Source organism: Eubalaena glacialis, chromosome 18 (assembly GCF_028564815.1).
Source record: "Eubalaena glacialis isolate mEubGla1 chromosome 18, mEubGla1.1.hap2.+ XY, whole genome shotgun sequence".
Lineage (NCBI taxonomy): Eukaryota > Metazoa > Chordata > Mammalia > Artiodactyla > Balaenidae > Eubalaena > Eubalaena glacialis.
The window spans coordinates 13097739-13121192 of NC_083733.1; the positions used below are offsets into that span (position 1 = coordinate 13097739).

Sequence of the window (23454 nt, forward strand, 5' to 3'; positions counted from 1 at the left end):
CCACCTAACAAGGTTAAGTATCAGTTAAAGCAGTAGATACGAATGCAGTTTATGAACTGTCTGGCAGAAAGATTGCTATGAGATAAACAGTTTTTATTTTTAAAAATTACAGATATCACTGTCCTTAATCTGAGACTTATTTATACCAACTGTGGACCCTGCCAGTTCCAAAACATCATTGATCCACTTTTTGCAAGTTTCTGTTTTTATTTATTCTCTCTAGAAAAGTTACTCTCATATAAATTTACTTATGTGTATAAATGTTTTTTCTTTATTTATTGAAATATAGTTGATGTACAGTATTATGTTAGTTTCAAGTGTACTGCAAAGTGACTTGACATTTGCATACATTATGAAGTGATCACCACAGTAAGTTTAGTAACCATCTGTCCCCATACAAAGTTATTACAATATTATTGACCACATTTTTCATGCTATATATTACCTCCCCATGGTTTATTATTTTATAACTGGAGGTTAGTACCTCTTAATCCCCTTCACCTATTTTGCCATACCCCACTCCCCTTCCCTCTGGCACTCACCCATTTGTTCTCTGTGTCTGTTAGTCTGGGTTTTTTTGTTTTGTTTTATTTTTCAGATTCCACATGTAAGTGAGATCATATGGTATTTGTCCACACTCCATACTGTTCCCTATAGTGGGTGCACCAATTTACATTCCCACCAACAGTGCATGAGTGTTCCCTTTTCTCCACATCCTCGCCAATGCTTGTTATTTGTTGTCTTTTTGATGATAGCCATTCTGACAGGTATAAGGTGGTATCTCTTTGTGGTTTTAATTTGCATTTCCCTGATAATTAGTGATGCTGAGCATCTTTTTTTATGTGTCTGTTGGCTGTTTCTTTGGGAAAATGTCTGTTCATGTCTTTTGCCCATTTTTAATCAGGTTGTTTTCTTGCTGTTGAGTTGTATGAGCTCTTTGTTTATTTTGGATATTAACCTCTTATCAGATGTATCTTTTGTTAATATCTTCTCCAATTCGGTAGGCTGCCTGTTCATTTTGTTGATAGTTTCCTTTGCTGTGCAAAAGCTTTAGTTTGATATAGTACTGTTTGTTTATTTTTGCTTGCTTCCCTTGCCTGAGGAGACATATTCAAAAAACTACTGCTAAGACCCATGTCAAAGAGCCTACTGCCTATGTTTTCTTCTAGAAGTTTTATGGTTTCAGGTCTTATATTTAAATCTTTAGTCCATTTTGAGGTTACTTTTGTATATGATGTGAGAAAGTAGTCCAGTTTGATTTTTTTGCACGTAGCTGTCCAGATTTCCCAACACCATTTATTGAAGAGGCTGTCTTTTCCCCATTGTCTATTCTTGCCTCTTTTGTCGTAAATTAATTGCCCATATAAGTGTGGGTTTATTTCTGGGCTCTCTGTTCTGTTCCATTGATCTATATGTCTGCTTATGTGGTAGTACCATACTGTTTTGATTACTGTAGTTTTGTAGTATAGTTTGAAATCAGGGAGTGTAATATTTCCAACTTTGTTCTTCTTACTTGAGATTGCTTTGGCTATTTGGAGTTTTGTGTTTCCATACAAGTTTTAGAATTATTTATTCTAGTTCTGTGAAAAATGTTATTCATATTTTGACAGGGATTGCATTGAATCTATAGATTGCCTGGCGGGGGTATGATTATTTTAACAGTGTTAATTCTTCCAATCCATGAGCATAGTATATCTTTCCATTTGTTTGTGTTGTCTTCAATTTCTTTCATCAGTGTCTTATAGTTTTCAGAGTACAGGTCTTTTACCTCTTCAGTTAGATTTATTTCTAGGTATTTTGTTCTTTTTGATGTAGTTCACAAATGGGATTATTTTCTTAATTTCTCTTTCTGATAGTTCATTTTTAGTGTGTAGAAATGCAACAGATTTCCGTAGATGAATTTTGTATCCTTCAACTTTACTGAATTCATTTAAATGTTCTATTTTAAAATTCACACAAGAGGGATTATATAATATCCTGTTCTGAGACTGGTTCCTTTTCCCCCAACTTACTGCATTTTGGAGAGCCTTTTAGTGTCAGTCCATAAAATTGAATCTCATTCTTATTGGCAGTAATAGCTGCACAGTGTTTTTACGTAGGAATACATTTTTAGTTAACTCTTCCCTTGCCATGTACACTATGGTTGTTCCCTTTTTCTTTCTTTCTTTGTTGTTGCTGTTGATTCCTAATAAGATCATGCTGCACTGAGCATCTTTGTACTATTGTCTTGGCAAATATTTGTGATTATATTCATGGATATATTTCTAGCAGAGAGATTGCTATATCAAAGGAAAGATGTATGTATTTTTAGTTTTGATAGATAACGCCAAGTTGCCCTCTGGAAAATTTGTGCCAGTTTCTACTTGCAGCAACAGTATGTAAGCATGCCCATTTCTCCCTCACCCTCAGTGCTTGGTGTCATCAGACATCAATTTATGCCATCTAGTAGATGAAAAAGTAAAAATGTGGTCTCTTTCTTGAATTTTCATTTCTTTAATTATAAGTGAACACTTACTGACCATTTGTATTTTTGTGTGAGTTGTTTATATCCTTTCTTTTTTTCCTGGTATTTTTTTTTTCTTTATTCACATGAGCCAGGTATTTTATAGCTACTTGAATTGATTATGGACCTAATTTCAAATGTATAACAAACTTAATATTCCCTGTTGTTATTTAACTGGGTCACTTCTAGGTTTGTTTTGTTTTAATATCTTCGTAAATATAGCTCCTTTTTGTCATTTGAATGAAAGAAAATCAAGAATTTTATAAGCTCAAAGGGTAATAATATTTTCATGGCTTATATTACCTTTCACCAGATTGCATTCTGGAAAGAATGGGAAGTGATTCATGGGTGTTGGGGTTTTTCTTTGGCATTTTCAATTGCATTTGTATCATTTTTGTGTGATTTTTTGTTAATTTGATCGAGTTTCACATCTTCTTCAAGACTGATTTTGCATTTTCTCTAATTTGAATGTATTCTGGTTTCCATCTAGCAGTCTCCCCAGAAGTCTAATCCTCTTCTAGCTTCTGCTTCTGTGGATGAGGAAGAAGTGGACACTTGCACAATATGTTTGGAACAGTGGACCAATGCTGGGGATCACCGGCTCTCGGCATTGCGCTGTGGGCACCTCTTTGGGTATAAGTGCATTTCTAAGTGGCTCAAAGGACAGGCACGAAAATGTCCTCAGGTAATGACCATAGTTAAGAACTGTGCGTGTGCACAGTCAACATGTTAAGTCAGGAGGATTCCTAGAACCACACTTATTGTGTCCCATTGGGCTCCTTAGTGCAACAAGAAAGCCAAGCACAGTGACATCGTTGTCCTTTATGCCCGAACCCTGAGAGCTTTGGACGCTAGTGAACAGGAGCTCATGAAAAGGTAGGTGGCAAGAGTCTGCCTAGCTGGAATATTCCCTTTTGGTTCTTTGTATGCACCTTTGAAAAAGGTATGAGTCACTCTTAGTGTGGTTCTGAGGCTTTCCTTGGGCCGTGACTGGGGATCTCTGGGGATCATCGGCAATCTGTCTAACACTGTGATTTATGATACATGTCTGATCATCTGAAGCATGGTTTGCTCTCCATATAGCATTAAAAATGATGATCTGGGGCTTCCCTGGTGGCACAGTGGTTAGGAACCCGCCTGCCAGTGCGGGGGACACGGGTTCGAGCCCTGGTCTGGGAAGATCCCACATGCCATGGAGCAACTGGGCCCATGAGCCACAACTACTGAGCCTGCGATCTAGAGCCCGCGAGCCACAACTACTGAAGCCCGCGTGCCTAGAGCCCGTGCTCCGCAACAGGAGAAGCCACCGCAATGAGAGGCCCGCGCGCCGCAAGGAAGAGTAGCCCCTGCTCACTGCAACTAGAGAAAGCCTGCGCACAGCAACCGACCCAATGCAACCAAAAATAAATAATAAATAAATTAATTAATTTAAAACAAAAAAAAGTCATAGAGAAACCTTTAGCCATACAGTAATACCTCACACCTAGGCTGGGAAGCAGACCCAATCAGAAAGATAGCCTGGATTTTTTGTAGCCCGTCCAGATTCTTCCCTAGGGATTACATTTACTGCCTGCCTCTGCTCCTAAATACTGTGAACACTGAATCAGGGAATCCTCTGTCTTACTCTTTGTAGCCAATTCATGGCCATCTAGAACACACTCCCAAGTCTCAATCTCCTTGTCACTAGAATAGACTTAATGATACTTTTTAAAAACTGAGGATTTTTGTTTCTTGTGTCCCTAAGCCCTCCTGCAACAGTACTCTGCAAAGAAGTCTCATAACTGAAGCTTTGCACTTGTCATACAATGCAAGAAAGTATCAAGATTTTGGAAGCCCATGAACAAATGCTAATAACACTACTTATAAAATATGCTCTAAGAACATTAAAGATTAAAAATACCTGCACTGGACTTCCCTAGCGGTCCAGTGGTTAACACTGCACGCTTCCACTGCAAGGGGCACAGGTTCGATTCCTGGTCAGGGAACTAAGATCCCACATGCCTCGCAGCACAGCCAAAAAAAATAAAAAGAACCTGCACTGAGAGACTACAGGGATGTGGGTTCGCTCATGTATTACTGGTAAAAATGTACACGGGCACAAACATTTAGAGAGGCCTTTGGCAATATGCTTCAGAAGTCTAAAAGTAATTCTGCTTCAGGCATTTTCTCTAAAGAAATGATTAAGGATATGTACAAAGATGTACTTAAATCAGACTTGATTTTTTTAAAATTTTTTTTTAATTTTATGGCTGTGTTGGGTCTTCGTTTCTGTGCGAGGGCTTTCTCTAGGTGCAGCAAGCGGGGGCCACTCTTCATCGCGGTGCGCGGGCCTCTCACTATCGCGGCCTCTGTTGTTGCGGAGCACAGGCTCCAGACGCGCAGGCTCAGTAATTGTGGCTCACGGGCCCAGTTGCTCCGCGGCATGTGGGATCTTCCCAGACCAGGGCTCGAACCCGTGTCCCCTGCATTGGCAGGCAGACTCTCAACTACTGCGCCACCAGGGAAGCCCCAGACTTGATTTTTGCTTAATACTCTGAGGCACATATCCTAGTTGATAGATGTGGCTCTAGTTGATTCATTTTAATTTCTATATAATATTCTATTTTTCTAATTAGAGTTTACCTATATGTATTTCGTATTGGTGGACAGTTAGGTGGTTTCCAGTTTTTGTTAATATAAGCCATGCTGCAGAGAGATAGGTGAGAATTTCTTTAGGTCTAGAAGTGGCTTTGCTTTATCATAGGGTACATGTAATTTCAACTTTACTAGATATTGTCAAATTGCTCTTCCAAGAGGCTATTCCAGTATATACCAGCAGCAGTGTAAGAGATTTCTCATTTTTTTTCATACCCTCACCTACTTTGTATTATCAGACTTAATTTTTGCCAATTTCATGGAGTGAAGTAGTATTTACTTTAATTTGCTTTTCCTCAATTGCGGTTGAACCTACTTTTCTATACATTGTGCTCAAATATTTTGCTCATTTATATTGAAAAAAATATATTGTTTCTTACTGATTTATAGTTCTTTGTTTTCCTTATACCAACTCTTTGTTGGTTGTATACGTTGCAAATGTCATCTTCTAGTTTATGGTTTGTCTCTTTAACTTGTCTATGGTATCTTTTGTTAAACACAAGTTTTTAATTTTAGTGTAGTCATTTATCAGTCTCTCGTTTTGTGTGTTTTTGTCCCTACTACATTACAATCATGGAGACATAATATCTTCTTTGAAATGTCTTTTTTTTTTTTTAATAAATTTTTTCTTTTGGCTGCGTTGGGTCTTCGTTGCTGCGTGTGGGCTTTCTCTAGTTGTGGCACGCGAGGGCTACTCTTCGTTCCAGTGCGCGGGCTTCTCATTGCGGTGCCTTCTCTTGTTGCGGAGCACGGGCTCTAGGCGAACGGGCTCAGTAGTTGTGGCGCATGGGCTTAGTTGCTCTGTGGCATGTGGGATCTTCCTGGACCAGGGCTTGAACCCGTGTCCCCTGCACTGGCAGGCAGATTCTTAACCACTGTGCCACCAGGGAAGCCCCTTTTAAATGTCTTTAAAAGTTTTAGTTTTTACACTAGTTTTTAGTCTACCTAAAATCTAGTTTTATGGATAACCACAATTGTATTAATTGTTAAAATTAATAATTTAAAAACTAATAAATAATTTTAAATTAATAAAAATTTATATAGAAATATTCTTTCTATATAAATTTCTATTGCTACCTCTATCCTAAATTAAGTTTCTATATTATGAATGGACTACTCTGTTGTTCTGGGGTCTGTTTGTTAATTCTTGCACCAGTACTTCAATTTAGTCTTTCCAGCTATGAACATTATATAATATCCTTTCACTTATTCACTGTTTCCTTTGTGTCTTTTATAACTGTATTTTGCTTCTTAAAGGCCTTAACTTTATTCCTAGGTTGCTGTTGTTAGAATGCTATTTCGAATGAATTTTTTTCTGTTATATTTACTAGTCAGTTATCTGGTGTATGGGGAATGCTGTTGATCTAATTTTCTTGATCTTGACTACAGCAGCCTTGCTGAACTCTAATAGTTTGTGGGTTCACTTGAATTATAAAAGCCACTTTATCCCTTCCTTTCTAATTTTCATCTTTTTTTCTCTCCTATCTCATTGGAGTGGAAATCTCTTTTTTTGCATTTCATATTTTGAAACATTCAGATTTATGATTTTTATTCCTGGTGAATGTGTCCTTTCATTACACATTGTTTCTCTTTATGCCTATTCATCCTTTTTAATTCTAATCAGTCTTTTTTTAACATTTGCCTAGTGTATACTTTCTGTCTTTTTAACTTCAGCCTCTTTTTTTAATTAATTAATTAATTAATTTATGGCTGCATTGGGTCTTCCTTGCTGCACGTGGGCTTTCTCTAGGGGGGGCTACTCTTTGTTGTGGTGTGCGGGTTTCTCACTGCGGTGGCTTCTCTTGTTGTGGAGCACGGGCTCCAGGCACGTGGGCTTCAGTAGTTGTGGCATGTGGGCTCTAGAGCACAGGCTTAGTAGTTGCGGCACATGGGCTTAGTTGCTCCGTGGCATGTGGGATCTTCCCAGACCAGGGCTCGAACCCATGTCCCCTGCACTGGCAGACAGATTCCTAACCACTGGGCCACCAGGGAAGTCCAGCCTCTTTTTATAGTGTTCTTTAATTTGAATATCTGATGAACAACCAGTACCTTATTTTCTTTTTATCCAGTAGATACTCTTGGTCTTTTAACAGGTCATTTTTACTCTTTTATAATTTGGTTCTAACTCAAGCAGTGAGCTTGGCTCTAATCCCTCATTTTGCATTTTAGGTCCCCATTCCCTAGTAAGAGCCAAATTCCTGGTCATCACTGCCTACTTCAACATTGAGACCCACCCCAGTAGGCTCATGAGTTCAGCCCTGCATGCTACCTTTCTATAGTGTTTCTGGGCTTGAGAGATTTTTCACTTGTTATATTTTATTCACTATCATGACATATTTACAGCAAAGTGTGTATATCATAGCATGAATTTACTATGTCATCTTGATGAGAAGTCTTCTGTAGTCTTTCTAATCTCCACCTGTTGCTGGCTTTCCCCCTCTAGTTCCTTAGAAGAGGAGCAGACGCTAAGGAAGAAGGCTGAGTTAGAATCGGCACAGTGCCGGCTCCAGCTTCAAGTCCTCACTGAGGAATGCACTAAGCTTCACAGTCATGTTCAGGTAAGTTTGCCTTTTCTAACCCAAAGAACTTTTGGAGTAGGAATTAAGAAGGCATCTAAATATTATTTAGTTTCATCTCAGATACGAATAGGATTTACCAGGTTTTTCAGGAAGTAAACATGATCAAGTCTTTATTTCTGATTAGGGCTTATATACATGCTTTATGATGAATTCTACTGCAGTGTGAATTTTTAAAAAATTGAACAGCCACCTGATAATCAAAACTTGTTTAAGTCATTTCACTTCCTTGAATCTACCAATTAAATGAGAATTTCAGACAAAATGACCATTAAGGACTTTCAGTGCTTTATGATTCCGTGCTCTCCCTATTTCAATTGCTTGTTGAAATATTGTGAAAACTGCAGCAGTTCTTTAGGATTCATGTTAACATTTTCTTGTAAAGGATAAGAAATATCCTTGTATTAGATCAAGGAATTGTGTATGAGGGGAATACCAAACGAAAAAGCTTCACATTTACAAAATCTTTTTCATTTTAGGACTTGAAAAAACTTATTGTGCAGCATCAGGGTCAGATTTCACAGCTGACCGGGAGTTCCCAAGCACATTTCCTAAGCAGCCTGCCCTCCAGCCAGAGCCGACACAAATACCATTTCCAGAAGACATTCACAGTGTCTCAAACAGGAAACTGCCGAGTCATGACATACTGTGATGCTCTGAGCTGCCTGGTAGTATCACAGCCTTCTCCTCAGGCCTCCTTCCTTCCAGGTGAATAGTCCAGAACCTCAGGTGTTTTTTTGTTTTGTTTTGTTTTTTTAAGGAACATTTATTTATTTATTTTTTGGCTGCGTTGGGTCTTCGTCGCTGCGCGTGGGCTTTCTCTAGTTGCGGCGAGAGGGGGTTACTCTTCATTGTGGCGCATGGGCTTAAGAGATGCAGTGGCTTCTCTTGCTGCAGAGCATGGGCTCTAGGCACGCAGGCTTCAGTAGTTGTGGCTTGTGGGCTCTAGAGTGCAGGCTCAGTAGTTGTGGCGCACGGGCTTAGTTGCTCCGCGGCATGTGGTATCTTCACGGACCAGGGTTTGAACCCGTGTTGCCTGCGTTGGCAGGTGGATTCTTAACCACTGCGCCACCAGGGAAGTCCCCAGAACCTCAGTTTTTATGTTCATTATTGGACTCTATTTCTCTCCTCCCTTCTTGGAGAATCCAGGGCTCACTAGTAGGTGAACACTGTCCACAGCCCACCAAATCACTTTTTCCTAGTCACTTTCCTGTTAATACAGATACTTTAGGGTACTGCAAAGATGTCTGTACTGTCTGTTGACGTCATTCTGTAAATTTGTTCACCAAAAGGGTAGAGATACTGAACCATGGTAAAGTGAGAGAATATGTACTTAGAAGTGTGGGTTGTCCAAGGATAAGAACATCATAAGTACAGATTCATTTTAGACTAGAAATATTTGAAAAAACACTACCCGAAGCTCTAATTCAAGTTAAAACAAGATTTAATGCTTATTTTCAGTAGTGTTCAAATTGACAAATTCCAAATAAAAGAATTTGGGAACATTATTATTTTATTAATATTATACTGCTTTTCTCTTTTTTGTGTGCTTTTCAAGCTTAATTTTAGGTTGTCGTAATGTTGAAAACCAAATCTCACATGCCCAATGTTGTAGATGTTTTTCCTGCTGTCTTCAGCATATGATTTCTGTCAACTGTCAGGTCCCTTTGCTTCAGCCTGATTTCCTGTCCCCCGACTTAGAAGTTACATTCAAATGCTTCAAAACTATGTCCCCCACACTTAGGTATATATAGGATTGGTGGTGGAATCCCTAGATTATTTTATATTTCTCTATTCACTAATATTACCTATGAGTTGAGAGGCTATCAGGAGGCTCCAATTGAGGGGAAAGTAAAAGGATTGTTTATAATGTTCCTATATCCCATTCAAAATTTTAATAAAAAGATTTATCATCGTATAAAACCCTCACCATTAATTGGAAAAATACTTATTTCTTCCAGTTGTTTCCCCAAATTGGGTGTGATCTGTTCCTTTATTTCTTAATGTGTCTATTCCATACTGCACAGCTAGCTCTTCCTGATAGACTGATGATGCTAATTTCCTCTTGTTTCCTTTAATGATTAACTAGGCAAATACTCATGTTCCCTTGTTGATTTAAAGCCTGTAGTTTCTGTGTTTGTGTCTCTGGCTCTCCTAATTCTGTTTCAGGAGAAAACACAGTAAACTTTCTCTCACTTTTTTCCCTAGTGAAGCAGAAGTGTGATCTTGAATCTAGGATTTGACAAATTTTGTTTGTGTATAACTCAGGTAAAATAGATACTTGGTAAAAATAAATGTATTATCATAACCTGGTAAGAGAACAGAGTAACAAATAAATTTAAAAGGACAAGTTTTTGGCTTTCTTTTCCTCTCTTGGAATGATATACGTTGATTAGCATACTTGATGTCATCTGTTTTCATTCTGTTTCAGAAAAAGGTAACATATCTTGACCACCTGACACAGAAATTACTTATCTCCATTCTATATTGTTCATTATCTCTTCTACATCTTGAGTATCTGTGGTTCAGGTGGAATAGTGTCTTTCTCTCTCTCTCTCTCTCTCTCTCTCCCTCCCCCAACAGCTTTATTATTAAAGTATAATTGATGTACAATAAACTGCACATACTTAACGTGGTATACCATTTGGTGAGTGTTGATACATGTATGCACTCCTGAAACCATCGCCACAGTCTAGATAATGAACATATCTGTCACCCTGAAAGTTTGCTCAAGCCCTTTTGTAATCCATCATCCACCTGTCCCTCCCTCCTCTCCCCATCCCCAGGCAACCACGTTCTGTCATGATAGATCAGTTTATATTTTCTAGAATTTTACATAAATGGAACCATACAGTGTTACTCTTTTTTTGTCTGGCTTTTTTCAACATAACTTTTTTAAGATTATCCATATTGTGTCTATCAGTAGTTCATTTCTTTTTATTGTTGGGTAGTATTCCATTGTATGTATATACAATGCTTTATCATTCACTTATTGATAGATATTTGGGATGGAATGTATTTTTTAAAATAAATTAGAACCCCGGGGAATTTTTATTTTCTTTGTTCGACTAGCTTTTTCCCAGAGACATGCCAAGAAAGGTGAAGAAAGGACCTACTTGAAATGGTAGTTTGCTTTGCCCTAAATTGACTTTCAGTGATCTGTTTCACTCTCTCGTATCTTTGGCAGGCTTTGGTGTTAAGATGTTGAGTACTGCCAACATGAAAAGCAGTCAGTATATTCCCGTGCATGGCAAACAGATACGTGGACTGGCTTTCAGCAGTCGATCCAAAGGCTTACTTCTCTCTGCTTCCCTGGACAACACTATTAAACTGACCAGGTGAGTGCTCTGTGGGGAAGATGGGCCCTGGGTTGCCTAGGGTTGAATAGTGTGGAAATTAGTTATCTGTGTTATGATGACCTTGGCTTTTGTGGGGGTGGGATGGGAGATGTCTAAGGCATTGTCTTCTCAGATCCAGCTTCATTGAATTTAAAATGTATTGCTTTAAAAAGTGGACACAGCTGGTGACAAAACAGAACGTGTGGTGTTCCATTTCTTAAAAATTATATATGTTACAAAATATATCTTAAGTCATGCAGATGAGAGTAACACCCTAGAGTTGGTAGAATGACAATATGGAGGGAGCCTTGGTACTGACACCATGGAGTCACCATACTAGCTTGGGACTGCTTATTCCTTGTCTGTTCCCGGATCATTGTACCTAACAGAAATGCCTACCAGGAACTCATTGTCCTGGGTGCCATGATGACTGCTCTCATCAGTAACCCTCAGTTACTACATTTTATCTTTCACATGCTCTGCAAGTACCCTGCACCAGATCTGAGTGTGCTCCATGCCTTTATCTTTTAGAAAGTAGTTCTAACCCACGCACCTATGGCCACCTAATCTATGACAACGGAGGCAAGAATATACAATGGAGAAAAGACAGCCTCTTCAATAAGTGTTGCTGGGAAAACTGGACAGCTACATGTAAAAGAATGAAATTAGAACACTCCCTAACACCATACACAAAAATAAACTCAAAATGGATTAAAGACTTAAATTTAAGGCCAGACACTTTAAAACTCTTAGAGGAAAACATAGGCAGAGGACTACCCTGGGGGTGCATAAAAATATGCCTGCCAATGCAGGGGATATGGGTTTGAGCCGTGGTCCAGGAAGATCCCACATGCCATGGAGCAATTAAGCCCGTGCGCCACAACTAATGAGCCTGCGCTCTAGAGCGCGCAAGCCACGTCTACTGAGCCCACATGCCACAACTACTGAGCCCGCACACCTAGAGCCTGTGCTCCGCAACAAGAAAAGCCAACGCAATGAGAAGCCCGCGCACCGCAACAAAGAGTAGCCCCTGCTCGCCACAACTGGAGAAAGCCCATGTGCAGCAACGAACCCCAATGCAGCCAAAAATAAATAAATTAATTTATTTTTTAAAAAAAACATAGGCAGAACACTCTTTGACATAAATCACAGCAAGATCTTTTTTGACCCACTGCCTAGAGTAATGAGAATAAAAACAAACAAAAGGGACTTAATTAAACTTAAAAGCTTTTGTACAGCAAAGGAAACTATAAACAAGACAAAAAGACAACCCTCAGAATGGGAGAAAATATTTGCAAATGAAGCAGCTGACAAAGGATTAATCTCCAAAATACACAAACAGCTCATGCAGCTCAATATCAAAAAAACAAATAACCCAGTCAAAAAATGAGCGGAAGACCGGAGTAGACATTTCTCCAAAGAAGACATACAGATAGATGGCCAACAAACCATGAAAAGATGCTCAACATCACTAATTATTGGAGAAATGCAAATCAAAACTATAATGCGGTATCACCTCCCACTGGTCAAAATGGCCATCATCAAAAAATCTATAAACAGTAAATGCTGGAGAGGGTGTGGAGAAAAGGGAACTCTCCTGCACTGTTGGTGGGAATGTAAATTGATACAGCCACTATGGAGAACAGTATGGAGGTTCCTTAAAACACTAAAAATAGAACTACCATATGACCCAGCAATCCCACTATTGGGCATACACCCAGAGGAAACCATAATTCAAAAAGACATATGCTGGGGACTTCCCTGCTGGTGCAGTGGTTAAGAATCCACCTGCCAATGCAGGGGACACGGGTTCGAGCCCTAGTCCGGGAAGATCCCACATGCCGTGGAGCAACTAAGCCCGTGTTGCACGACTACTGAGCCTGCGCTCTAGAGCCCACGAGCCACAACTACTGAAGCCCGCACGCCTAGAGCCTGTGCTCCACAACAAGAGAAGCCACTGCAATGAGAAGCCTGTGCACCGCAACAAAGAGTAGTCCCTGCTCAGTGCAACTAGAGAAAGCCCGCGCACAGCAACAAAGACCCAATGCAGCCAAAAAATAAATAAATAAATAAATATATTTATTTAAAAAAAAAAAAAAAAACACATGCACTCCAGTGTTCATTGCAGCTCTATTTACAGTAGCCAGGACACGGAAGCAACCTAAATGTCCATCAACAGAGGAATGGATAAAGAAGATGTGGTACGTATATACAATGGAATATTACTCAGCCATAAAAAGAAACGAAATTGGGTCATTTGTAGAGATGTGGATGGACCTAGAGACTGTCATGCAGAGTGAAGTAAGTCAGAAAGAGAACAACAAATATATTAACGCATATATGTGGAATCTAGAAAAATGGTATAGATGATCTTATTTGCAAAGCAGGAATAGAGACACAGACATAGAGAACAAATGTATGGATACCAAGGGGGAAAAGAAGGGGGTGGGAGGAATTGGGAGATTGGGATTGACATATATACACTATTGCTATTATGTATAAAATAGGTAACTAATGAGAACCTACTCTATAGCACAGGGAACTCTACTCAGTGCTCTCTGGTGACCTAAATGGGAAGGAAATCCAAAAAAGAAGGTATCTATGTATACGTATAGCTGATTCATTTTGCTGTATGGTAGAAACTAACACAAGATTGTAAAGCAACTGTACTCCAATAAAAATTAATTAAAAAAAAAAAAAGTAGTTCTGATTAGATGTCTCTTAGTTGGCTTCTTATTTAATTTCTGCAGCTAAATCTGAGGGATGTCATGATGCCTGCTCCAGGCCTGATATACCTTTTGACTTTTCAAGAATGCTTCAGCTTAATTTTACCCCCAAAATCAATGTACCATTATGTTTTATGTGTATCTATGTGCTATGACTTATTTTAGTAATGTTGAAAATTAGGGGGAGAAAGAAAGGTTAAATAGCAAAGTGTTATTAATGACTACCTCTGGATGATTGGATTATACTTTATTTTTATTTTTCTTATATGTATTTTCTAGTTTTTCAATATTAAATATTGATTACCTGTGTAATAGGTAGCTATGGAGAAAGTAATAGGGGTAGAGTAGGGAATGTACTGTTTATCTGTCCCTTTAACTTATTCTTTTACTTCCTTACAGCTCAGGAGGAAAACCTGTCCCCCAAAACAAATATTTTGGAATTAAAAGGAGTTATCTGGGCAGTCCCTAGGGGAAATTGGGAATCCAGATAGTTTTGGTGTGTGGTTATGTTCTTAAAGGATCATCATTAAAATGATAATCTTTACATCTTTCTTCTGTATTTGATTTTTGTAATGCATAGTTGTAAAAGTCTTTTTTAACTCCACAGCCTGGAGACAAATACTGTGGTCCAGACTTATAATACTGGACGTCCTGTCTGGAGCTGCTGCTGGTGTCTTGATGAAAACAATTACATGTATGCTGGATTGGTCAACGGTTCAGTTCTGTTATATGACCTTCGAAACACAAGCTCTCATATCCAGGAGTTAGTACCTCAGAAAGCTAGGTAGGGAGCCACCTATAGGTAACAGCTTTCTCTTAGACTGTTATTGTATTAATCCTGTCTTTTGAGAGTGTTTCACAGTTGATCAGAATTCCTAACAGAGGGCCTCTCTGAGTCCACTGATCTATTCTCACTTCAGAATCAGTAAGATCCTTAGAGTTTGTGTTCATGGTAGTTCGTATGGTAGAAAGTTCTGGTACCAAATATAACCAGATTGACCCAACATGCCAAAATGAAATCAGATCTGTGTTCAGAGCCCAGCTCCACCATTTATGAGCTGTGTGACCTTGGTCACATTTCTTGGCCTGTTATGAGCTTCATCTGTGAAATGTGGTTAGCACCGTCTTGCTTTAATAGACACATGTCTAACACATAGGAAGAGATCAGTAAAGAGCAGCCCAATAAAAAGTGATTTAAAACTTCCCTAATCCACAGCTGAACCACCTTGGTCTAAGGATACCATATTACTATGATTTATCCATTTATAATCCAGTTATAGAGTTGGGAGGTTTGTGAAGTTGGCCCAGGTTCTGAGGATGGGTAGCCACCAGCACCACTTTGGCTCTTCAGAGTGTACGAAAAGGGGGGTAGAGCAATCTAAACATAAAGATATCACTATAGTAATAATTGTTTACTGAAACCTAGCCTCAACACTGTGGGGTTTTCTTTTCATTTGGGTTGAGTGGAATCGTTCTTCAGTGATGTGGTTCATGGGCCTGAAGGTGACTGATGTAAGTTTATACAAATACGAACTCCAGGCAAACAAGGTGACTGCCGTCGATGTAGAGGATCCACGTAGAGTAGACAATAAAATACAGCAAATAGCAAGGGAAGAATATGTATTTGTTTTTGTTTTAGTTTGCTTAGGTTAGCTTCATTATGACAAGGAAATGAAACAAAGCAGGCAACGTGATCACTTTAGCAGCTTCAGCAGAAACGAGTTCATAGGAACATAGTCTGTAGGCTAATATTTCTGAGAGAACTCTTGGCATGCAGTCTGGGTCATATGATTGCAGAAAGACATTTAGAAAATCTCTAAAGAAACAATCCTGTTTCTGAATTAAAATGTAGTTGCTTTAGGCTGTTTTTTTTGTTTGTTTTTTGGCCGTGCCACACAGCTTGTGGGATCTTAGTTCCCTGACCAGTGGTCGAACCTGGGCCCACAGCAGTGAAAGCACAGATTCCTAACCACTGGACCACCAGGGAATTCCCTAGGCTGGATTTTAATTGAGGGGGTCTGTCAACTACAGCTTGGAAGCTTTAGTTTATTAGATGTATAAGCTGAATTTCCTTCCTGACTTTTCTTGTGTATGTGGCTAACCCCATTTCCAGAAGCTTCACGCCAGTCAGATCTTGTGTTTGTAATCTTGTACTTTTAAATTTCCTAGTCCATTTTTTTCCCGTTGCTTTTAGAGCATGTGGTGTCCCCTCTGAAACTGAATGTGGAATATTGTATGTATGCTCTTTTGTTTCTGCAGAGTGGGTTGGTAGTTTTATCAGCTGTCAGAGGATAGTGACCCTCAGAAGTTTTTTAACCTTTTCTATAGAGTTAGGAAAGTCCTCAAGGGCTCCTGGTAGTGGGGTCTGGAGCAATCCAAGTATTGGAAGGTGAGCCATAATTTCCTTTCTTTCCCTTCAGATGCCCGCTGGTATCCCTGTCATACATACCCAGAGCTGCCTCGGCTGCATTTCCATATGGTGGGGTGTTGGCTGGAAGCTTGGAGAATGCTTCCTTTTGGGAGCTGAAAATGGGCTTTACTCATTGGCCTCACGTGCTGCCCATGGAGCCTGGGGGCTGCATAGACTTTCAGACAGAGAGCAGCACCCGGCACTGTCTTGTGACCTACAGGCCTGGTGAGTGTTGTTGGCATGTCCTCGTGGGACCTGTGGTTTGTTTGGGAGCAGATTGGTAGAGGGGAGAAAAGGAGAGCTTGTCCTAGCCTTCAGGTGGTACTGGTAAGCCCCTCACAGACTAATAGCTCTTGCTACTACAGTGAGGACAGTGGCCCCAAGTTCTTCCATAGAGCCTGCCTCCCTTTTCCTCACTTGTGTGAACTGGGACATATTTGGCCAGGTACTCCTTGGAAGTGAATCAGCCACTTTAGGAGCCCCTATGACTTAAGACAGTAGTGGCATGAGGAGACCTGCTCTTGAAGCCACTGAGCTACCCTTAGATCAGTTTCATGTTTTCTACTTGCCCCTCATTTCACTTAAAAGAAAGGCCCAGATAAGGGGAGTCATGTAAAGAGCCCAGACTCTAGGCCATTAGCTGTTCTTCCTTATTTGGGGCCAACACATGTAAGTGAAGAGTAGATGGACAACTGCAGTGGCCCTAGCCAGCTGAACTTCTCATGGCCTCCAGAACCAGGACTGCAACCCTTGACGACCAACTGTGCTAAAATTCACAGGTTCTTCCTAGCTGACAGGTATGAATCTAAATTCCTGATGAGCTATATTGATGGTCAGGCAGGTGTTTTGTAAGAGACAGTCATTAAAGTGCTCATACTTCTGCTAGTTGTGGATTGACCTAAGCATTTTAAGTTTTGTTTGAGCTGAGAAGCTGCTTCAGCAGACTCTTCTTTCCCTTTTGGTTTTAGTCATCTAGGTCCTCTATCTCCAAGGATTTGCTATGACCTTAGAAAGCTTGGGGATCCCATTTTGTTCTCTAGCTTTTGTTTGCCTCCCAGCAGAACCACTTGTATATGCTTCCCTTTCTGTAATAATATGCTTTCACTTTATATGTACAGTTCCAGGGATTAATGGGGTCCTGACTGGGGGAAGGAAAAAACCTTGTAGTCAGAACCCTTAAGGACGACAAAAACCCAAACAGAGGTCTTTTACAGTGATTACAGCCGGTTACAGTGATTTTCCTAAAAAGGCTAGCTCATTCTCAGAATTGTTTCCCTCATATACAAAAACCTATTGTAGATAACTTGCTTCATGCTAGCCTAGGGTTCTGAATTTCATTTGTGATGTATTATTTTGTTCTTGTTATGTTTGCTCTGTCACTATTCATGATGGTTTGATAAAATTGTGCCCTTTCCACTCAACTAACTGGTAACCAAGTTCATGTACTTGGTTAATTTCTTTGGACCATCCCCATGGATCAATACTGATTTCTCTGTCTCATAGATAAAAATCACAGCACCTTACGAAGTGTACTCATGGAGATGTCCTATAAGCTGGATAATGCTGGAGAGCCAATCTGCTCCTGCCATTCTGTACAAACATTCCGTGGGGGACCCACTTGCAAACTACTGACCAAAAGTGCCATTTTCCAAAATCCAGAGAATGATGGCAGCATCCTGGTGTGTACTGGGGATGAAGTGTCAAATTCTGCCCTGGTGAGTAGTCTGTCAGTTTTTTATACTGACTTATATAAAGCAAAGAGCCAAAGTTCTTCATAATTGCATGTATCTTCATACGTGTATATGTGTGGTTGCTTAGTTTATTTTTTACACAAGTCACACTTTATTGATACATACTATTCTGTAGTTTGCTCTTTCCCATTTAACTTCCTGTTTTGGATATCTTTCCATACCAGTATCTTTAGATTGACCTCACTCTTTTTATGTGAGCTATAGTGTCTCATGGGCCATATTGTGAACCTTTTAAAAAAAGTGCTACTGAAACCCCTATAAAATAATTGATCAGGCATCAGCTTCATCAATTCAGGATGAATTTACAGTGGAGGGGTCAGCCTGTCACCACCTGAATACATTGATCAACCTTTGCATCACTGTAAGTGGGTTAACCAGAAATAATTTGCCTCTTGATGTTAGGCAAAATGAAGCACACGATGCCTTCTGTGTGGTGTCCTTGAACCCATGGAGCAGCACTGTCCAGTTATGTCACACTGGCCATGTGAGCACTTGAAAGTAGTTAATGTGAATGAAGAACTTAATTGTAAAATTTTTATGTAATTTAATTTAAATGTAAAGAGCCTTATGTGGCATACTGTATAACACAGGAAACTCTGCTTAATGCACTGTGGTGACCTAGATGGGAAGGAAATCCAAAAAAGAGGGGATATATGTATATGTATAGCTGATTCATTTTGCTGTACAGTAGAAACTAACACAACATTGTAAAGCGTCTATACTACAATAAAAATTAATTTTTAAAAAAGAGCCTTATGTGACTAGTGGCCACCATATTGGATAGCACCACTCTAGAGTCTAATGCTTTCATTTACTGGAATTGCAGTGGGTAGAGGAACAAGTTAAGTAATAGTACAGAAAGCAAACACACAGATCTAGGTTGTGGACATTCTATAGGACAACTGATCCTGCTTCCACAACAAGTCAGTGGAAGAAGAAAAAAAAGTGGGAAGGTTGGATCTGCTCTAGGTTAAAAGAGGCTTGGGACTTCCCTGGCAGTCCAGTGGTTAAGACTCTGCGCTTCCACTGCAGGGGGTATGGGTTCGATCCCTGGTTGGGGAATTAAGATCCTGCATGCCATGTGGTGTGGCCAAAAAAAAAAGTGGCTTATTTAAATTTATGACTGTTGGACTTCCCTGGTGGTCCAGTGGTTAAGAATCTGCCTGCCAATGCAGGGGACACGGGTTTGATCCCTGGTCCAGGAAGATCCCACGTGCCGCGGGGCAACTAAGCCCTTGCGCCACAACTACTGAGCCCACACTCTGGGGCCCGTGTGCCGCCACCACTGAGCCCTCGTGCTGCAACTACTGAAGTCCGTGCGCCTAGAGCCCATGCTTCACAACAAGAGAAGCCACCGCAATGAGAAGCCTGCGCACCACAACAAAGAGTAGCCCCCACTCACCACAACTAGAGAAAAAAGCCCGCACGCAGCAACAAAGACCCAGGGCAGCCAAAAAAAGAAAACCAAACATTTATGACTACCAAGTATAATGTGGACCTTACTTGGATCCTGATTCAAACAAACCAAATATAAAAAGAGACTATCAGAAAGTTTTTATTATGCACTAGGTATTAGAGAATACTATAAATTATTGTTCATTTTGTTAGGCATAGTGACACTGAGGTGTAAGAAAATGTCTTTTTTTTTTTTTTTTTGGCTGCGTTGGGTCTTTGTTGCTGCACACAGGCTTTCTCTAGTTGTGGCGAGCGGGTGCTACTCTTCATTGCGGTGTGCAGGCTTCTCATTACAGTGTTACAGTGGCTTCTCTTGTGGAGCACGGGCTCTAGGCGTGCGGGCTTCAGTAGCTGTGGCACGCGGGCTCGGTATTTGTGGTGCACGGGCTTAGTTGCTCAGCAGCATGTGGGATCTTCCCAGACCAGGGCTCGAACCCGTGTCCCCTGCATTGGCAGGTGGATTCTTAACCACTGCGCCACCAGGGAAGTCCCAAGAAAATGTCTTTTTTTAGAGATGTATACTTATGTATATAAGAGTAAAATGACATGATGTCACCAAAGAAAAAAATAAAATCAATAAAGCAGGTATGGTAAAAGCTTAGTAATCTGGGTGATGGATGGCTCATTGTACTGTTGTACTTTTTATTACTTTAATTTTTTTTTTCCACAATAGAAATTTTTTTTAAAGGAGAAGAAAACACCAGTTAGAATATAGGTTCCATGAGGGCAGAGACAGGGACTTTTTGTCTTGTTGACCCTTCTTTCCCTAAAAGAGTTCTTGGCACATAGATTGAAGGGGTGAATACTAGGCTTGGTTTTCAGATCCACTCACAGGTAGACTAATTGCTGATTATAGTAGGTGAGGCCATACGTGACCTATGTCAGGTGTGTTGGCTTTGTGCAACCTTGTGAAGGTTAGGGACAGTCTGTTTTGCTCCCCAGGAAATGCTGTCTCTGCAGTGCTTTCAAAGTTGTGTGATGATAAAGAATGCAAGTCCCTAGCTGAATTGAAGGGACCTAGCTGACCTTTGTCTCTGCTTTTCTTTTTTAGCTGTGGGATGCTGGCAGTGGCTCGTTGCTGCAGGAACTGCAGGCTAATCAGCCTGTCTTGGACATCTGTCCATTTCAGGTGAACCATAACAGCTACTTGGCTACCTTAACGGAGAAGATGGTCCACATCCATAGGTGGGAGTGACCGTGGTCTTGAAACTTGTCGGGCATGCTGCTGGTTAATGTTAAATGTTGTTTGTTAGCACCTGGCAGCCCTGAGCAAGATCTGTGCTTATTGTCTGTGGCCTAGAACTTTTGGGATTGTGGTTCCGTTGGGTTAGTATGATTCTAGGACTCCAGGTCAGCAAAGCACTACAGATTGTGTATTTTCAGTGTCCATCAAAAGAGTCAGTGACTGGTACTCCATCACATTATACATTTCTTGGGGGTAAAAGCCTTCATGAATCTTCGTTGAGAATCAATATTTTTGATCAAACTTTCTGCCGAACCTCGGAGAGTATCCTCCCAGAAGTCATTTAGGATATGTGTGTGCACCAAGCATTTCCAGAGGATGTGACATCCCACCAGAGTGGTCTTGTCACTTGAGCTATATGACTTGGGAATGCGTATGTTCCTGAAGGGACTAACCATCTTCCTGATGCAGCCTGGATGCAAAAGAATCTTTAGTTGAACACAAGAGGGCACTGCAGAATCTTCCAAAGGATTTGATCTATTTCTGACCTTGCGGCCTGATAACCTTTTAGTAACTTGGTCTCATCCCTACAGAAGTGTGTGGTAGAGCACATCTGGTCTGCTTTGTGGCAGGAACAGTAATATTCAGGTGTGCAGTGCTGGGATATTGGTAAACCCAGTGATGGTGGTGGCTGATGAGCTGTGGACCCTTCCCTAATGCCGAGTGTACGGAGTTTGTCACATTGTGGGAGTCAAGGAAAGAGACCAGTTGTTTGAGCAGTGAGGAAGACTCACTTTTTTTTCTAGCCAGCTTAGGATCTCAGGATTGGTTTTATATAAGCCAATGCTTTGAAGGCCACTCTTTGTCCCTCTCACTAGGAAAAGATGAGCCATATGTCAGAGCTCTTACTTGAGTCTTCTAGTATGAGAGATCAGGAGCAAGGGGCTAACCAAGAGAGGCTTACAAAAGAGAAGCTACTCAGACTGCTGTTGAAAGCAAAAGAAGGACTTGTGTTTTCCATTTTGAAAGAGTCTCTCTCTGAATAAAGTCAACCCCTTGGAGTGAGGAGCCATTCTTGAGCGTGTTTAGAATTCCCAGGTTAAATCCTTCCCCCAGGTGAAACTGATGTTTGATTCCAAGTTCCTCTGATTTGCCTCCCTTCCTAACTTTAAAAAAAAGTGTTGTTAGTAAAACAGTTATTCTCAGGAAGATAATAGTGGTTGGAGGCCTATGTGGTTTGCAGGGAGATGCCCACCAGCTTTCATTTCAGCCCTGGATTGTCCAACTTTGGGAACTGCACTTTTCTCCAATAGAGGGCTCACTTTATATCTGTTTGCTTTGCCAAAGGCTACTCTGCTAAACTATTGTCCACAACAGAACATGTCTCAAGGTGTGTGCTCCTTGTTCTTGGGAGCAGGATGGCTAACATTGTGATTTTCTTAAATAATAGAAATTTTATTTTATTTTATGTAGAAATTTTATCATTTTTATTTTAAAACAGTTCTGACCGGTCAACTCCTGAACTGTTTCCAGCATTTCTCACCAGCAAGGGGTTATTGCAATAGATTTCCCCAGAGTTCCACATTCTAGTTGTGCTTTTAAAGAATGGCCTCCTATTTAAGGACATCTTTCAAAAAGCCAGTTTCCAGAGCCTGGGAAAGAGCCCCCTTTTCTAGAGGAGGTGTTCCTTTTGATATGTTGATGATTAAGAATGACTGCCCAGGTCTAGAGCTTCAGTGGCAGAAAAGGATTTGAATGAAAAAGCAGAGCTCATCTGGTTTCAGCCAATGATAACAGAGAGGATGCAAGTGGTCAGGCCCTGGCTGCCTCTGTCTTTGGCAGGGGCAGGACCCAGGGCAGGGTTAGGATTTGACTAATGTTGAAGTACACTCAGCTGATGCTGATTAATCCCCCCAAGTGTAGGAACCAAGGGACTTGTATTACTAGGGAAGTTGGAAGAATCTCATGTCTTACCAATCCTTGCATTCCTCTAGTAAATTTAGATGTTTTAGAAGCAAATTCTTGGGACTGTGACTGATTTCTCCAAACGAAAAAAACTTTGCCCCTGCCCCCGCTCTCCTCTGCCTGGCAGGAGAGATTACCTCTGTAGACCCAGACTCTGCCCCACCATGTTCCCTCACCCCTGGCTCTAAGGTTGTTTTCCCATTTGAGGGTTTGGAGTTAAGCAGACTCAAAAATATTTTCTTGTTGTATATATCCTTGTACCTGCTTTGAAAACCGGACAGTGGGATCTCTGTTCATGTTCTGTGTTTTAATGTTTGTGTCTTATGTTTTAATGTTAATATGAAAATAAAGCATTTACCATATGTACCTACTCCTGATGTCTTTTGTCTTTTTTTTTTTGGCTGTGTTGGGTCTTAGTTGCAGCACACGGGATCTTCATTGCCATGCGCAGGCTTCTCTCTAGTTGTGGAGTGCAGGCTTCTCTTTAGTTGTGGCGCTCGGGCTCCAGTAGAAGCCCTAGAGTTGGCCATGACCCCAGTTCCTCTCATGAAGGTGGTATCCTGACGAGGTAGAGAGAGTGACAGTACTTAATATCACTAGGCAAACAATATGCCCCTTCCCTCAGTTCACCTGAGTCACTTGCTGCCTGAGTCAAGGAAAGGAAACAAATACATTAGCAGATGCTAACATTTGCTTCTCTGATTAAGACCCCTCCCTCTCCCCCCCCAAAAAAGACGTGAAATTCCTTTAGGAACCATAGTTTGTACAACTTGGCAAATTGTTGTAAGGGAGGTAGAACACCCACACTCCAGAATACTGGGTTCTTCTCTCTGGGTCTTAACAACCCTAGACAAAATAGGGTTCTCACCCTAGACAATCACTGAGATTTCTGTGACAAGTTCAGATCCCTTAG

General features: G+C 40.5%; 1 protein-coding gene across 4 annotated transcripts in view; it reads left to right on the plus strand.

Annotated features, from left to right (window-relative positions):
* RFWD3 (ring finger and WD repeat domain 3) overlaps window positions 1-22911 on the plus strand; it is a 41404-nt gene extending 18493 nt beyond the window's left edge. For all 4 annotated transcript variants that reach the window (XM_061172398.1, XM_061172397.1, XM_061172396.1 and 1 more), the window contains 9 exons: window positions 2994-3188; window positions 3288-3379; window positions 7581-7695; window positions 8193-8421; window positions 10901-11051; window positions 14385-14561; window positions 16198-16412; window positions 17691-17902; window positions 20445-22911. In XM_061172398.1, the coding sequence (XP_061028381.1) occupies window positions 2994-3188; window positions 3288-3379; window positions 7581-7695; window positions 8193-8421; window positions 10901-11051; window positions 14385-14561; window positions 16198-16412; window positions 17691-17902; window positions 20445-20588 (1530 nt within the window). In that variant the 3' untranslated portion in view covers window positions 20589-22911. The remainder of the gene's footprint in view (window positions 1-2993; window positions 3189-3287; window positions 3380-7580; window positions 7696-8192; window positions 8422-10900; window positions 11052-14384; window positions 14562-16197; window positions 16413-17690; window positions 17903-20444) is intronic.
* Window positions 22912-23454: the final 543 nt, after the last annotated feature.